This window comes from Hippocampus guttulatus, chromosome 6 (genome assembly GCF_054856545.1).
Source record: "Hippocampus guttulatus isolate MCC_2025c chromosome 6, RoL_Hgut_1.0, whole genome shotgun sequence".
Classification (NCBI taxonomy): Eukaryota; Metazoa; Chordata; class Actinopteri; order Syngnathiformes; family Syngnathidae; genus Hippocampus; species Hippocampus guttulatus.
In genome coordinates this window covers 17,113,367-17,131,523 of record NC_141266.1, presented here as the reverse complement: position 1 = coordinate 17,131,523, position 18,157 = coordinate 17,113,367, and the positions used below count along the sequence as shown (strand labels likewise).

Below are 18,157 nucleotides of genomic sequence, written 5' to 3'. Positions count from 1 at the left end.
AACAGGTTGCTCCCGACGGCGCACAATGAACTTCTTTCTACGTCAATTTGCGATTTTTTCGTCCGTGTTTTCGGATGTAAGTGCGTGAGAATACACCTAATTTTCCCTTCGGAAAGCAACATCAGTGACGCAGACGAGCAGCGAACGCGGCAAGAGTACGAGGTAACTTTTTTTTCTTTCATTTTATTTTTGCCTTGACGTTCTTGTTGCCATACAGCTAAAGCAGACGAACTGTCAAGACGACTCACTTTTTGACTGCTTTGTTTTCTCAAGCTTATTTACTTTGACCAAATCAAAGTTAACATTCTTCGTTTTTGTCTGGTAGCTAGGCCATTTGAATAATTCGACTGACGCCAACTGAGCTTTTGGATAAATTCCTCACGTGTGTAATATATATTTCCTGTGCGCCGTCTTTTAATTGTGTCCAAACTGTTTGAAAACACTGAAAGAACACACAAAAAAAGACTTCGAAGGAGGGACGAGTAAGCTAGCAGTTCACCTGTCGTCTCTTGGGCATTTGTGACGGGGGGAAAACACTTTAGGCAAGTTGTTTAATTGACCTATTTCGGGAAGGCATTTTGTCGCAGATGTTGTACAGTTAATCAGTAAATCACTGCACCACTGAAAATCGTCAAAGTGGACCATTTGAGGAGTGGGAACAAATATGATATGGGTGCATTTAGTATTTCTGGGTATTGTGATAAGAGTCCCAATGAAGTTATCAGCAATTGTTGAAGTGGTAAAGTCGGTAGACAGTCTCATGCACATGTAAGAGACGAGCGAGTCCATGTGGAATGTGAGAACAGGGAGTGTGCGTGTGTGTATATCCGATTTTAAAATATTGTGATTTTTGTACAGGTGAAGCTCCCGCTTTGTTTGTGTCAATGAATATGATTGTATGTCTATTTGTGACAAATATGGCTATTTGTCATCAAAAATGTTGATCTGATCATCACTGTTTCAATCTGATCGCTACATTGATTAAGGGGTTTCATTCTAACCTTCTTTCCGCACTCAACAGCAGGTGACTCATTGACACGACATTTCCGAAGCGGAAAAACAATGCTGTGGTTTCGCTTCGCTCCACACCTATTTTAATAAGACAATCATATTTGCCCCTTCTGAAACCAAGAAGAATGCGCGAGGGTTCATCAAGAATGGCTGGTTCAGTGAGCATCAAAGGATCAACTTTTTTGCTTTTTCTTTGGCCTAGAGTAGACTTGTGGCCACACAGAATATCAGGGTACCTCAGGACAGAAACCAAGAAGAATGCGTGAGGGTTCATCAAGAATGGCTGGTTCAGTGAGCATCGAAGGATCAACTTTTTTGCTTTTTCTTTGGCCTAGAGTAGACTTGTTGCCACACAGAATGTCAGGGTACCTCAGGACACCCGTTCAGTGACTATCAAAAGATTAAGACTAAAGGTGTGTGGCACATCCATCCATCCTTTTCTGGGTCAGGTCACAGCGACAGCAGTTAAAGCAGAGAAGGCCAGAGTTGCCTTTCCACAGAACCACTAAACAATTTTGAAAAATATTTGTGAGCCCCCACCCCCCATTGCGATTGTGATTTAATATTTTTTCCGGTCCTTTTCCCATACAAACAATAAATAATCTGTATTACAATAAACAATGTCACATTTATTATACATCAATGTTTTCATCTTCGAAATTGGTCTTATAAATGACCCATGAATTAATGTGAAAGAGTTGCTTATCAGCGACAATGAGAGTTAATTTAACTCTCAACTTCGACTTCCAGTCTTTCAAGCGTTCAGTCTTACAACTTCACAAAATTCTACCAAACAAGTGTCGCATAAACATGTCAGTAAGTCATAAATTGTTTTACAATAATGCAAATAAACCGGTGGCTTTATCGCTTCAACTTTTCATGTTTCATGAAACAATATGTAAACACGCAGATTGCACTTCTTAAGCACTACACTTATCCAGACACTATATAAATCCATTAATAAAATACAAATATCTATATTTTTTAAAAAATCAAGCCGATCAAACATCCAAAATGAAACTGTATTTTTTTCTTTACCAAATTGCAGCCTTTGCCACTACAAAAATGCATTCTACTGCACTGCAATGTTCTTTTGATTTTGATCGACTGTTCAGCCCTTGCCTTAAGTATTTACTGTAGTCGAATGCTTTAGTCTACAGCTTAGCTTCAGGGAAGAAAACTGGAAATCAGGGATGTGTAAACAGACGCCCAATTGTCGTAACGAGACGAAAAGAGAATGAATAAGCACAGGAGGGAGACATGAGGGCTCTCTTGTTTTGGCATTCTCAGAATTACTGCCCTTGTTTTCCGCCCCACATCAGATGGACAATAAGATGAGTCCCCCCCCCCCCCCCCCTTGCCCTTGCCCCTCTCTCAGCTGCTTCTCAATGTCATCGATCGGATGACGAGCAGATATGAATTCTCATCGCCGCAATGAAACTTCAAACACTTACTCTAACAGTATGGCGAGCATCATGAGCCGTGATCAGCGGCTCACGTTGTCTTCTGATGTATCTTTGTTCCGTTGGTCAGCACTTGTTTGCGTTTGTTCGACCTTGCAGCAAAGACAGAGCGGCTGCAGAATTTGCGCTCGGCTGCACAAATGCGATGCGACGCCACTTCCTCTGCAGCTCCCACGGGGCGGAAAAGAAATCGACTAACTGCACTAAATTTGATGATGCAAAGTCACACCTCATTCACTTAGATATTCTCAAAGGTCTTTCGTGCATTTTTCTCTCATTTTTTTTCCCACTCCCACCAAACGTTCTCTGAAGTTCTGCAATGTTTGCAGTTTTTGTTATTAAATATCACAATTAAACACCAAGTCAATCTTCAGTGCAGCTTGAAGTGTATCGATATCTGATATTGCTGTGTTTATTTTAGCCATGCTCCATAATACATTTTCTCCAACCAATAAACGATACGATTTTTCGCTCTTGAGTAATCACCGATACCATGTACTGATACCACCGGCACGCATATAAAATGTAACATTTTCATCAGCATAATGTCAAATCATGATGAACAAATCCTTCTTTCTTTCTGGTGTACACGATTTACTGACGTGTCTAACCACTGCATTGTAGTACTGTCAGAATTATGTTTATTATACTTTCTTTTTGGTTTAATATCGGTGGCTGATATCGGCAGCCTTCATGATACCTGATACCTTGAAATAAAGCTGGTATCGGCCCGATCCCGATATTTGGTATCGGTACTCGCCCATTCCTGCTTTACATTTAATGAACACATTCCTTGTTTGCGCACAGCCAGCAGGTAACGACACAAGCATCGTGATCAGGGCAGTCATGAATGAATATCAATATGAAATATTGCATGGTGATCGCGGCAATATAAAACAATACTTGTATATAACTACAGACACTGTAGTTTTGATATCCTGCATGTCTTCACCTCCTAAATCGCCGAACCCAATTTGGTGCTTTTATTATGAAAGAGGGAGTGGAAGATAGCGAGACAAGAGGTCACCGGGGAGCGTTTTAAAAGCACAGGGAGGAGATCACATGACTAACATGACTCCTGTATGGTCTGTCAGCATAGGCATGTGAGTGAAGACTTGGTAGACCTGCTGAGGGACACTCACACTGGATCAAGTATGGTACATTCATGTAAAATGTGGAAAGATTTGAGGAAATTGAGAAGGAGATGAATAAGCAACAAAGGGGCGAAAGTTTGCTTTGGTTGTTGTCAGCGAAGGAGATCAAAAGTAAGCTAGCCCAAGTATGTGGCTTGGTTGCTCTGCTCAGGCAAAAGTGATACAAGGGTGTGTGCTTTCAGGTTAATCACTAATGCGGTACTGCGAGGACAAAGTCCACACAAGCGTTACTGTCGATGAACCTTGTGTCCTTAAGCTGCTGTTTGTCAGGCAAAGTTTGGACTTTTCACGCTTGTTGGCAGACAAGGTGGAACTTGTTTTTCTCTTCGGACACATTTTTCTTAACGGTTCATCCCCTGACGCTTGCAGAACTGAGCTCAAATGACATCATGCGTGACGGCGGTTCGACGTCAGAAGGCTATTTCCCGAAAATATGTGTAGAATCCTGAATTGTACAACTTGCCGCTATTTGACGTTTCCATTTCATTCTATTTTATTGTCATTTATTGTAAAATAATCTTTTTAAGCGGATAATCTGATTATTTGTTTTTTTTCTCTCATTTACTGTCTGCGAATAAGATAATCAGTCAATTAAGGAATCAAATCCACTAATCTGATCTCAATGAAGAGTTCACATGTTGATTTCCTGTTCTCTCTAGTGTTGACATCATGAACACATCATCCTCCGGGCGCAGGACTCCAGTGGACCACGGCGTCCAGATCCGCTTCATCAATGACCTGCACGACTCCCGAGGATTTGGCGGAGGGCACCCTGGGTCTCAAACCAAGCCCAAGTCTCAGACATCCTCCAAATATGGTGTCGCAGTCCGGGTTCAGGGCATCGCCGGACAACCGTACGTTGTTCTGAAAGACGGCAAGAAGGGGGACTCGTACGGAGTTCAGCTCAAGACTCAGTCCAATTCTGGCTACAGTAGCCTCCCCCGCAGGAGGGAGAGGGGCGAGCTAGCGGTGCAGGGGGCAGATGATGATGATGAGGGGGGCCGCGGAGGCGCGCTACGCCGAGCCCAATCCCACGGATCCCTCCTGGACAGAGACGGGGAGGGAGGGGCTGGCGATCGGGAGTTTCAGCTGTCTAGACCTCCAGGGGATGGCAAATCCGGCAGCTACGGCAATCTGGACAGCGGTCTGGGAGTACGAGGAGAAAGAGAACCGGCTCACAATATGTGGAATGGTTCATATAAGGCTAAATTGAACGGCTCAGTGGGTTCGCTGAGTGAGAGAAGGCACTTCACTAGCCCGCCTCAGCAGGCACCCGCTGCCAACCACCCGGTCAACAGGTTTGACGACAGCAGGGGCCACCAAGGTCAGCAGCGAGGCTTATCGCCTTCTCAGGATGCTCGAGCCAACCACTACGCTTCGCCCTCGTCCTCAACTCACAGCAGCCCGGGACGCAGCCACAACGTTCTCAGGAGCGCCCCCGCACGCTCGGCTCATCAGCAGCCATCAGTGGGCAGATACGTTGCCGCGGAGACAGAGCCACGAGTAAGAGTGACTTTTATGGAAGGGGCTGGACTTTTCAGCTTCAAGAATCGTTTTCTCCTCTGTCTTAAGGTTACCCCTGACCTTTTGCTGGATCAGAGTGCGGAGATGAGCCGAGAGGAGGAGCAGATCGTGAAGACCATATATAGCATTCTCAGAGAAGGGTACACGCCTTCATCCTTTTCTCCTCTTAGAAATGATCGGATTCATGCTACCAAGGCATTTTGGAGTGTACATTCTTTTTTTTGTTCCTTTCTTAATGTCTCTTTCTAGCTATCCTTCATTTTGCCCGTCCAGCCATCTTTCATCCTTCCTTCTTCCTTCTTCGTCCATCCTGTAGAACTTCCCGACTTCCATCCTTCCTTCAAACCTTCCATCTCTCCACGCTTCCAGTTTTTAAACCTTCCTTCCTTCCTTCATCCATCCACACACCCTTGCATAATTTCCTTCCATCCATCTTCAGTTCCTGTCGCCTAACCTCCTTTCAGCCCCCTTCCTGCCATCCTTCAAACCTTCCATCCTTCCTATTATCCTCCCTTCATCCCTTACCTCAATTTGTCCCATCCTTCAACCCATCCATCCGTCTGTCCGTCCGTCCAACCTTCTATCCCTAAATCCATCCTTTCTTCATCTTCCTTCTTTCCATTTGCCCTCCAAGCCTCTTTTTCTCCCTTATATCCATCCTTCCTCCCACTTGTCATTCCCCCATTCTTGTCATCCATCATCCTTTCTTTATGATGTCCTTTTTCTTTCACTTTCTACGGTTCTCTCCTCTCATTCCTTTCTTTGTTTTTCTTTTCTTTGGTTCACTTGCTCTCTCTCTCCCCCTCTCTCTTTCTCTCTCACCTCCTTATTATTTTCCTTATTAACTTATTAAGTAACTATCAAATCTCTTTCTTTCCTCCTCTTTCTTCTCTCCCTCAGGACCAATGAGAGTGATGTTGTCATCAAGCACAAAGTCAAGATGATCCGTGAGAGGATTCAGAACCTTCAGGTCTGCTTTTTAGACTGCCACTTTTACATTTAGGTTACACCCGGTTAAAGAGTTAACAAATCCTCGCATCTTCATCTTCACCAGCATAAAGAAACACCCTTGGAATTGATGAGAGAAAAGAGGGTGCTTGAGAAGAAGGTGGCGGAGCTGCAGAGTGCCATCCAGGAGGCCCGAAGGGTAGGTGGAGCGCACCCACTCTAAGATACTCGTGAAGGTCTCCTTGAAATTATAGCAGCAACGAAAAGAATGATGTTGTGAGTGGGATTCCGCTTCAAGTGTTTATGCCTTTTTTTTTTTTTTTTTTTTTACAATCAGGAGAGCTCGTTATACTGTTGAGTGTGCTTCAAATGAATCCTCGCATTAATCCTTTAAATCCTCTGCGTTGGTCAGAGGTACACACACGCACGCACATACACAATAGGATGTAACTTCAGTCATGACTCATTCCATATTGTCTTAAGGAAGTTGGTCAGTTCTTAATCTCTAATAGCCCATAATAACATCATCCCTTTTGCGTATTGATCTTTGGGTGATTGCCAGTCGCTTTAACATTTGCTCCAAGCGCATTGTTTATGCTTAGAAACTCTTGGTCCAGTGTTCTGATTAATTTATCATCTGTGCTCATGTGCAGGGCTCTCTTAGCCGATCCGATAAAGCTTTGAAAGCTGAGCTGGACTCCTGCGTGGATGCAAATCTGGAACTGCAGGAAACCCTGGCCCGGAAGAAGAAAGAACTCAATGAAACCCAGTCTGAGTGAGGAACATAATATTCACACACGCATACAGTTTATAGAGAGAGGAGGTGGGAATCGGTAGACACGGCATCTGCAAATCCGCACTGTATGGTGGAGGGGAAGTCGAAAGAGCTGCTCGATGCAGTAGAGACAGATTGCGATAAAGTGATCTACCCTGAAATGAGTGAGGCTATAAACCATGAATCCATTGTAATTGTAAGTACTTTTATCATCATATCTATTTTATTTTTAATACAAACTATCAGTTTCATGTAGCATCTGAGTATCATTCTTTTTGGGCGTCGGGAGGATACATCTAAAAATGTCACTTGTAAAGCCCAAAGCTTCTCATACACAAAATATCTTCGCTCGCAGACTGACGCAACTGCGTATCGAAAGAGAGAATGCCGAGGCTCGTGCCAGAGGGATGGAGGACCAGCTGGCCGGGCTCCAAGATGAACTGAGAAGAGAAAATGGCAACAAGACGGTAAAACAGCAACGGCACTCACGCACAGTTGCAACTGAGCCTGATGGGAGGTTTTAAAATGTGGCGTCTCCCGGGGATGTTTGCAGGACGTGGTGACTCTGGAGGCCGAGTTGATGGAAGTCTGTTGCGTGAAGCAGAAACTGGAAGAGACGCTGCGCCAGCGCGAGAGGGAGCTGACGGCGCTGAAGGGAGCGCTGAAGGATGAGGTGGCCACGCATGACAAGGAGATCGAGGCGCTCCGAGAGCAGTACAATGTGGACGTGGAGAAACTCAGGAGCAGCATGGAGCAGGTGTCTCAGGTACACATACATGCGCGCCGACTACACACACACGTTAATTTGTCACTAGATTATTTTTTAAACTATTATTACATTTTGAAGCGTTCATGGCCGTGAACAGGGAGGAGCTAGTCTACAAAAGTACCGTTAATGCAGCAGCAACACATGTTGTGAATATGTAATTTTCCTTTTCTGTCACCAAGGGGGGGGGGGGCAAGCAATTAAAATCGGTCATTGGATTTTTGGGAAAGAAAATTGGAGACACTATATCGGCCAGCCCTATGATGGCTCATAAGGCTTTTATGCCACGCTCACCTTTTGTCACCTGTACCTGACTTGGGCCACATTGAAATGTTCTCTCCTCTCTGTCAAGTCTCACGCTGGGATCGAGGCTGAGCGCTTGCGTGTCAATTCGTCAGTTCGTACTCTCCAGCAGCAGTTGGAGGACTGCAGGGATGAGAGCAGCCACTGGATGGAGCAGTATCACAAAACCAGGGATGAACTTCGCTCTACAAAGCAAGAGTAAGTTCAAGGATTTTCCGTTGCCTTGTTTTCAACGTTTGCTCTGCACTCCCGGGAAACGATTACGGCTTTTTTGTTTCTTTGTGTTCTAATTTATGCATCCATCTCTTCTCTTTCCTCGTACCTGCTCAATATTTCTGCTCTCTTGTCAGCGAGTCACCCAGTATCCATGAAGTAGTGTGAGAGTCACCATTTGTATCGTTTCATCTGTTGATATGGAAATCTGTAGCTGTAGCATCAAGGCCCTCCAAACTTGAATGCATCATTTGTGACGAGTACCAAGTTATGGGACACTTTACTCAACAAAAATAAAATGCAATGCTATTTTTGTTCCCATTTTTCATGAGCTGAACTCAAAAGGATTCAAATTGTTTTCCCCTAATCCAAAAGACGTATTTCTTTCAAACCTTGTTCACAAATGTCTAAATCTGTGTTTTCCATCAATTTTGCACGTTAGCTCAATGTTTTACCATGATCTGATTTAATCCTACAGCCGCTAATCAAACAAATGATCATAAATACATACATATATTATCGTTTAAATAATAGGGTTGATCAAATTTGTGTGCTCACATTTAAGACTCCTCCAAACCCGACTGGAGAAAGACGAGAGTGAGGAGGAGCTGAAGGAACTCCAGGACAAAGTGAATACTATGAAGCAGAAGATGCCTGACCCCAACCACACACAGACTCTAAACCAGGTACAGGAGAGCACACGCACACGCTGAGGCTCACAAAAATCGAAAAAGCGAATTCTAAGCATCTTGTTGGTCGTGACCTTGTGCAGGAGCTTGAGCGACGCAGTGCTGATCTGCACAAGGTAAAGTCAGAAGTGGAGAAGCAGAAGACGGAATTCGACAAAAAGGTGATGGAGATCATCTCGGTAAAAAAAGCTCATCAGGAGCAAGAGGCAGAACTCAGGTACGAGATTGACCGGCTAAAAAACCAGCTGCAAAAGGCCAAGGATGATTTTGCCAAGGTCCAGGAGAAAAACAAAAAGGTTAGTTGTTAAAATGAAACCCAGATGAATGACCGAATTATTTGTCTCCACTCATGTTGTCTTTTCTATATTCTTCCCTTGTTATTTTGTCCCACAGCTCCCAGACGCAGCCAGCTTCTCAGAACTGCAGCAGAAGCTCAGTGAAGCACAAAATGAAGTCAGCCAGCTCAAAGAGAAACTGTCATCGGCTGAGGATGAACTTGAGGCCAGTCAAGCCCGCTTGAGTAGGTCTCAGGCGGACCTTAAGTCTTTCGAAGATACCCAGAAGGAACAGACTGAGTCCCATACACGTCTCAAAGAAAAACTGTCTCGGTTAGAGGTAAGATTTCATCCTGAAAGCCGAAAATCGCTCAAAACGATTGCGCTAAATTGGGCTGCGGTGTCTTCAGGCTCAACTGCTTGCCAGCAATGCGCAGAGCTCAGAAGCCGAGCTCGCCCTCCACAACGAGGTGAGAGGCCTGAGAACTGAGCTGGATGAGGCAAAGCGCAAAACCTCCCGCCTGACACAAGAGCACCGTGAACTCGGCCAGCGTGCGGAGGATGCCGAGAGGGAGAAGGAGGCACACAAACAGACCATCAACCAGATGGAGGAGCTCAAACGACAGCAGGAGAGAGCTCTGGAGAAAATCAACAAAGAGGTAGGAAGGAGGGGCTCCAGAGTGTGTTGGGGAGGGACAAAAATATCAATATTGTTATCTTCTCTAACGCCAATGTTACTGTTGTACAAGCCTTGGAAAAATAAAACAAGAACGAAATTACATTTTCAATAAGTAAAATAAAATAATTTGTTTGGTTTAAAGAGGGGGGGGGGCAGTCGTTTGTAATCATGCACTGCAATGAATTAGGACAATTCTGTTATTTTTTCATGATGGCCCTCCTTCATCATGTTTGGCCGCATCGCTTGGTGAGCAATAGCCCTGACAAAAGTTGGATAACACAGTGGGTTTTATTTGGCTTCCTTCTCCATTCCCAAAACGTGCACACGTTATGTTAACTTGAAGACTCCAAATTGCCTACTGTTGGGAAGAGTTGTTCGTCTGTGCCCTGCGATTGGCTGGGATGGGCTCCAGTTTGCCCACAACCCAAATGAGAACAAGTCCCATAGAAAACGGATAAATGGAAGCTTTACAAAAACAAAAAACCCCATCAGTTTACCTACCTTTCTAAAGCTTTCTTTGCTTCAGTTGCATAGAAATGGTGGTTAAATTGGTGTTTCATCTTACAAAATATCAATCTCTTTTTTTTTTAAATTTATCACACATCGCTAATCATCGTCATCTTTGGCAAAATGTGATACTATAGCGTACTGTGATCCCCGCTGCTACAGAATGCTCACTCGCAAACACAAAGCACCAAAATAATCCCCTTTTATCCCTGCTTTGCCCCCCCCTCCCCCTCCTTGTCTCGCTGTCAGTTTGAGTCTCTCACCATGTCCTCAAGAGGCCAAGTGCAGGATCTCAAGGTTCAACTAGAGGAGCAGAGAGAGCGCACACGCAAGGAAATTCAGGAGGTACAGCGTCAGGGTAGCGACGCTCAAACCGAACTGGACAGAAGTCACACAAATGTGAGGCGACTGGAGGAGGAGGTGGGTGACAAACACAAAGAAGTCAAAGCATGATGAACAGCCAGTTTGGCGTGACCGTGCCTAATATGACGGTGACTCCGTGCAGCTGTCACGACAGAAGAAGGAGCTCCTGCTCGCATGCGAGGAGAGGGACAACCACCAGCTGGATAAAGAGATGCTCACCAACAGACTGCGCCACCTCGAGGCAGCGGAGGAGGCGGGCAAGAACGGCCTCAACGAGAAAACCAGGGAGATTCGTATCCTGGAGGTAAAATATGTGCATCTGTTTGTCTCTGTGTTTGGGATGCGAGGGCATGCAAGTGGAATAATAATGAGAATACAAACAGCGCTAGTTGGGATAAGCCATATGGGAGCCCGAAGCTAGCATTTTCAGTGTCACTTTGGTGGAATACAAGAACTGATTTGACCCCATCTACCTCTTGTATCGGGTGACGGTTCGTTCGTTCTCAAAATCTTGCTTTGACATCAAGTGAAAGTTCTTGAGATTGGTACAGACGTGAGAAAGAATATGTCCTTACTTTTGATGTTACCTCAGCAACTGTGTTGAGAATACAGTGAAACTCCTCTACAACGAAATCATGTTTGCAGCAAGAAACTTTTCACAACAAGGGGTTTTTCACTGTAGCAAATTTGATCGCAGATGTAAACACACACACGCACACACAAATGCATGTGTACTCATTTTTATTCCAATAGTGCATAAGTATGAGCACACACTTATTTGACACTTCATATAGTCAGTGTAGAAAGAAAAAAAGGGAAAGAAATTGCGAAATTTATGATCAGCATTCACTTTCACTTACATCAATTTCTTGGATAATGCCTTTTATTTTGCTTCCTCCGTCTTTCATTTTGATCACTTTTACCCTCTCCTCCAGCGTCAGAGCTCTTCTTGTCTTAGCTGCTTGACATCCAAAGGTCCGTTTTGTAGCCATTTTTGCAATGCAGCATTCTTGCTGCGTCTGAACCGAACAATAACAAATACTTCCTGGACTACTGCGCATGTGTAAACCAGTGTGGAGGTTGCTGTTGCCGTTTCCGAACGAAGCAGTAGAGGTCGCTGTCGGATTAGACTTTGTTATAATGAATCTCGTCGCGAGGCAAGAGCAGAGAAAAAGATTTCGCATAACGCAACAGGGGTTTTTTTTTCGCTGTATGTGGGGCAGGAAAGTGGGAATGGTGTTAATGCATGAAGATTTTTTCACACGAGGGGGTATTTTCGCCCATGTAGGTTTCGTTGTGGATAAGTTTCACTGTAATTCAAAATCAGTCGGGTTTTTGCTGACATGTTCCATCCATTTTCTGTAGCTTGCCAGCCAATTGCAGGGCGCATACAGGCAAATTCGTATTGCCTGACAGAACATGTCATATACACAGACAAATATTTTGTCATTTTATGGTCGCAATCCATATTTAAGCAAAGAATAAACATAGTAGAGATGTGTCCTCCTCCCTTTCAGGACAAGTTGAAGCGCTTAGAGCTGGAGCTGGAGGAGGAAAGGAGCGGCACGGAGATGTTGACGGAGCGCGTGTCCAGAAGCAGAGACCAGATTGACCAGCTGCGTTCTGAGCTCACGCAGGAGCGCTCGTCCAAACAGGACCTCGAGTTGGACAAGAACGCCATGGAAAGACATGTGAGTTCACATTAAATATAAACAATTCATCATTTGGTTTTTACTCTACATGTTCTTAAGGTTGACATATCTGATTGTGTCACTACAGCTCAAGGAGTTGAGGGGTCGTGTCGCCGACATGGAGGGCCAGTCTCGCTCGTCAGCTGGGGCCTCTCAACTGGAGAGCAAAATCCAGGAGCTTGAGGAACGTCTCCGCACTGAGGACAGGTACCGGGGTTTGTCTTCTGACCAAAAACAGCAACGACATACAAACAAATCCCTCAGTAAACAATCATCATAAAAAAAAGTTGAATTCATCTTTTTTTTAATCCGTTAATTAACTGTACAGGCTATTGAACATTCTAAGCGGTCACACCTTACATTACATTGCTCACGTCCGAATTTGAATATTCGTAGCTGTTAGTCAAGTGTAAATCAGAAGTATTCACTGATATCATGCCATCTATCTATTACATCGTGGGCTAGGCGCCACCAAGACACATACTGTTAAATCACACATTTACAATCACACTTGAGGACATACTTCAGTTTACCTAAAATATATGTTTTTTGGAATGGAGGAAGCTCGAGCAATTTGGGGCCCGATAGGATTGGGGGTTTTTCGTATACCACCAAGGAGTATCTTTCTTAATATGCTACATAGGACTGGATAGCTAAAAGTATTGTGACACCTAGCCAATAAACCTACAGGAAGTAGAACTGGCGGACAATATGGAGTTGTTCCACTTTTTTTAAGACAAACGAGGCCAAGGCACGGCACCTTTATTGATATATAGTGCATTCAAATAACTAAAATGAGAACATTTAAAAACATGTACAAACAAAAGAGTTACAGTTCAAAATCAAGCAAAGACAAAAGTAACACAGGGTACACTGCAAGAAGATGATTTTTGTGTTCACTATTTGACCCATATGATTGCCGGTGTCTATCCACCTTTCAAGGGAGAAGAATTCAGCTTTGGCGTCGCAGCGCCGTCTGGAGAGGAAGCTTAAAGAGCTCAACATGGTGATGGATGAGGAGAGAGAAACACACACTGAACAGAAAGACCAGGTCAGTGCATTCTCTATGTATACCGGTACTTCTGAAAGAGTGGGCGAGGGCTTATTACCTTGCAACCCCCCCCCCCCCCCCCCCCCCGCATTTTTGTTGCCTTGCAGCTTTCTCTCAAAGTGAAGGCTCTGAAGAGACAGGTGGACGAAGGCGAGACGGAATTGGAGAGGATAGACACATTGAGGAGGAAGGCTCAGAGAGACTTGGAGGAGCAGATGGAGCTGAAAGAAGCCTTGCAGGCACGGGTCACCGCTTTGGAGACGGAACTCAAGTAAGCCTTACCTTTTTTTTTTTTTTTTTTTAATATCACTTCATTTAACTCAACAGTTCATTAATAACAGGGGTGTGTTAAACAACACCTGTTTTGCGTCACGAGACGTGAAACCACATGTAAATGACGCCATCACCCGGACATTCCAACGCCATTATTGTGGCACAAACTTCCCACACACCTGCAAGACATTTTCGGTGTGTGTGTGTGAGATATATTTCACAATGAGCTTAAGATCTTTCAGCACATGCTGAAATAGTGACCTTACTCAGAGAGCCTCCGGGGTCACTCCATGATCATGCTTGTTACTTGTCATGGCCACCAGAGGGAGCCCTTCCACTTCCCTGTTTAGAGTAGAAAGTGGAAGCTCAATAAGCAACACAACTCAAGAACATCCAGGCATTGTTTACCATTTAAGGTCACAAGGGAACGGGAGCCTATCCAAGTTGACTTTGGGCACTTGACACACTATTCTACTCCACTTCATTTACATACTGTAGCACTTTCACATCTGCAGCTGTAACAAAGAATTACAATAAAAATACAATGCACTTAATATGATTTTTTAATTTGCACAAAAGTGATGCACCTTTCACCTGAAAAATAAAGTGAGGACTTATGCAGGAGACCGCTCCAGAAATTGTCTAAAATGAACTAAAATTAATTATTTCATGTTACAGACGGAAGAGCAAGGCCCCCATGCGGTCCGCTTTGGATTCGTCTGCTCTTAGCTCAGACGATGACGACGACAGCATTTACGACTCGTCCACGATCGCGTCCATCCTAAATGAGGGCAACCTGCAGACCAGCTCCTGTTGAAAGCAGCGTAACACAACTTTTAGACGAGTTCTGAGGCAAGCATGGTACGACGGTTGCACTAAAGACCAGGAGGGAGTGTTATGAAGGTTAGTGGGGTGACCGTCCTCCACATGGGAATGAATTGAAGGAAGCCAAACTTCCCGTGTTCAAAGCGGTTTCCTTCGCAGCATACGTATGTATGCAAGCAATATTTGGCACAGAAGTAGACTGAATATGAACCCTGAGTGCTGTTGCTGCTCCACTATTTTTTTTCTTTATCTACTTGTCTTCATTTTAACAGAAAATAACAACCATTGCTGCACTTTTTTCTATGCATTCCTTTTACATAAGGTCACAGAATACACAATGCCTTAAAATTGAGATCATGATCAGGACAATTTTTGTCAATGTTTATATTGAAAATGCCCTCGTTGTACTTGTTAAGTCTTCATTTTGTATCCACTTTGAACAAATTAGCACAGAAGGACATTTGCTGCAATGTATTGTTTATTTTGTACGTCAAAGTCAAGTGGGATATTCATAGGTTTGTACTTTAATTTGCGGGTGTTCGAAATGCATCACAATGCTGTTATTGCTGTTGGGACAAATATGTCACAATTTTGATCTCTTTTGTAAAAAAAAAAAAAAAAAAAAATCTTCATTCACAAAAAAATTGTTTGGCATTTTTCATGATGTAATAGCGGTGATTGTGTGTATTGCGGGACATTTTTTGCACATTTGACGGAATTACACATCCACTTAGGGAACTCACTCCTCCATGAGGGATGTGTCAGCATTTTAGGAAGTGCTCACTTGAGTGCACTAAACATAAAAAAGTTGAAAGCAAGAGGCAGGAAGATTGAGAATTTCTGTAATTAACTCCCCCAAAAATGACCCCGACAACTTTCTGGACTAGGAAACACTGCCGACAAGTAACGGACAACCTCAAAAAATGCATTGAAGTGCAAATTGAACATATTAACCACGAAGATTATAGCATGAGAACAAAAATATCAAACTCCACAATGCCAATAAAATAGGCTTCACCATGGCAACCGCATGCCCCCTTCGCTGGTGGTATGTGTAAAATGGGTGGACCAGCCGGGACAGCCATTTGTCAGCAAATGATGACCAAGGAGCTGAAATTAGACAGCGGTAGTGTGAGATGGCAGCTAAGAATTCCTCATACATCATTTTTATTATTTATAGTTTTTCAGTTTCAATAAACAGTGGTGAGCCTCTTTTATACAGGACTTCTATTGTAGAATGTGAATAAAAACATGCAACCACTTCTCTGCAGTCGTTCCCCACGTGCTTGTGGTTCACTCTTCAAAAATTCACCTTATTTATTCTTTTTTTTTCTGTGGAACTTATCTCAGCTATTCACCTCAAAGACAAGAAACCATTCTGAAACGTCATCAGATTCCGCCGAAGCTCTGTCGAAATAGTTAAAACAGAAATTGGTGTCAAAAAGAGGCCGTTCACACATCATGAAAGTTTGAGTTACTTGAACTCCTTCTGGCACTTGTCTGACAGTTAAAGTTAAAATGTTATATGTCTGCATCGTCACGAAGTTATGATGATGTGGCCGGTTACACCGAGAAGAGAAATCCAGTTTCTCCGACCTGTTGTTTGGGTACTATTGTCCTACTGGACAAATTGCACTGGATCGGGTGTTGAAGAGAGTGTTATTGCAGGACACGTTTGTTAACCAGGTCTGAGGTTGCCGCAGGCTGAGCGATCAAATGTCACCCAGTGTTGACAGTCGATTTCATTCTCGTTGCCTCATCACTAAGCTGTGATGTGACAAGGCAGCATGTTGCTGAGTGTGTCTTTTGATTCACGTCCAAAACATTTCTTCCAGTCACATGTTCCACGCTCGCACTGCTGCATACAGTCCTCCTCAATGCTCTCAACGGGTGTCACGTGACAAGGTTGGTTTCAGATTTTACCTCATCCATGATTCACCAGGCGTAGAGTGGAAAAAAAGTCGACACAAATGCCATGTTTTTGCGTTAGAAATAAATGAGACCGAGCTAAGGCGTTTAAATAAAATGCAAATTTGAACTACAACCTGTACAGCTCAATTACCGAAATAAAGCAAATGAGATCTTTGTGAGGAATTGTATGTGGTTGCACAAGCATGCACACACTCTTACAAGTGGGGATGTGGCTGTCTTCAAAATGAAGCAGCGACATTTAAACTCATGTGAAATGGGAGTTAGCGCACACCTGCCCTCAAAGTGCTTCTGATTCACCCAGTTAAAGTTCAGATGTTCAAGCAGGCTTTTCCTGATCATTTCGTTGCTTTCGAGCAGAAGCCAGAAGATTGGCTGTTATGTTTCGGTGAAACCAAGCAATACATCTGGGAGAATGTTTCCTCTTTGCGCATGCTGGCACCGTCCTTTACAAACATTTTTTTCCCCCCTATGTCATTCTATGACCTTGTTCCACTTATGGGGCACTCGACTTCTGAGGTACCACTACATTGTACTGTTGTTGCGTTCTCTTATCTCCTGCTGCAGGATTGTTTCCATTTCGGTCTTTTTTTTTTTTTTTTTTTTTAGGGGGAGACGTGTTCATCAGCGCAATTCTCAGGCAGCTATGTTTTTGTTGTTAATACCAATGCTTTCCTTTTTTGTGTTTGTTTTTTTTGGGTTATTTCTGTGATCGTGACCCACAACGTGTGATCATGACTTACCAAATACACACTGAGAACTGCGAGGAAACAGGTTGAGATTGATAATAACACGATCAATGATCCTGTTTCTTTGGCACTAGCCATAAAAAACAAACAAACAATAAAATCATTGATTCCACGCCAAAATAATTTCCAACCTCAAACGTACCTAACTACGCCCTGAACACAACATGAAAGACAGCATCCTGCAGGGAGACAGTTGTTCCTCGAGGTTCCGTATGGGTTGACTTTCAACCCCCCTTGTAGAGCTGTTATGTGACTTGTTTACCTAAAAAATTACTCGATGTCGAAAAACTATGGAAAGATACCATACACAAACTCAACGGTACAGTGGTACCTCTACTTGCGAACGTCTCTTCATACAAAATTTTCAAGTTACGAAATGCCTCAACAGGAAAATATTGCCTCTTGGTTCAAAAGAAATTTCAAAATACGTTCACCCGTCGGGCGATTGCTCACTATGCTGACGTTTGCCTTGGACATTTTTGAAGGCTTGTTAAGAGTCAACAAAAGCAAACGTCCTTGCATCAGTTCTTTACACAACGCCAGGCAAAAACCACTTCTGAGAGAGGACATGAACTAAAAAGGGCAAAAAAACCCGATGAGGGCCCAGTTAAAAGTTAAATGACCATCATTTGTATCTTTTATTCTTTGTTTTTTACATTGTGCACAACTCTCATTTATTGTGCCATAATAATTGCAACATGTATTTGTGACATATTTTGATGCATTTCTATGCTTTAGAAAACATTTTTGTCTTAATTTTGGGTGGCTTGGAATGGATTAGCACATTTACATGGAAAATGCGTGTCTGTATCTGTAATCTCTCTAAAATAATGTAAAAACAAAAAATGTAAACAAAAATTCAAATAAGTTGAACATAACAGCAAATGATCGCCGTCTCGTGTGTAAAATAAAAAACTTTACATAGAGCTCTCAATACCCACCTATAGTGTCAAAAATAATCTCTGTAAA

The 18,157-nt window shown here is 43.4% G+C and overlaps 1 protein-coding gene across 1 annotated transcript; it reads left to right on the top strand.

The window, feature by feature from the left end:
* Positions 1 to 11: 11 nt before the first annotated feature.
* cgna (cingulin a) lies at positions 12 to 15,774 on the top strand. The gene is made up of 20 exons (XM_086113048.1): positions 12 to 162; positions 4,288 to 5,131; positions 5,201 to 5,292; positions 6,053 to 6,122; positions 6,207 to 6,299; positions 6,754 to 6,875; positions 7,231 to 7,342; positions 7,429 to 7,641; positions 7,994 to 8,142; positions 8,723 to 8,843; positions 8,930 to 9,142; positions 9,240 to 9,461; positions 9,532 to 9,780; positions 10,557 to 10,727; positions 10,813 to 10,974; positions 12,188 to 12,361; positions 12,450 to 12,568; positions 13,304 to 13,412; positions 13,520 to 13,683; positions 14,364 to 15,774. The coding sequence occupies exons 2-20, from the start codon at positions 4,298 to 4,300 to the stop codon at positions 14,500 to 14,502; spliced, it is 3,528 nt and encodes a 1,175-aa protein (XP_085969174.1). The 5' UTR covers positions 12 to 162; positions 4,288 to 4,297; the 3' UTR covers positions 14,503 to 15,774.
* The last annotated feature ends 2,383 nt before the right edge of the window (positions 15,775 to 18,157 follow it).

What these genes read in the sequence shown, in the direction of transcription:
- cgna (XM_086113048.1), top strand. Translation starts at nt 4,298, where the DNA reads ATGAACACATCATCCTCCGGGCGCAGGACTCCAGTGGACCACGGCGTC. An exon ending in CTTCGCTCTACAAAGCAAGA is followed by an intron (nt 8,143 to 8,722) that starts GTAAGTTCAAGG and finishes CTCACATTTAAG; the next exon opens with ACTCCTCCAAACCCGACTGG. An exon ending in GGGAGATTCGTATCCTGGAG is followed by an intron (nt 10,975 to 12,187) that starts GTAAAATATGTG and finishes CCTCCCTTTCAG; the next exon opens with GACAAGTTGAAGCGCTTAGA.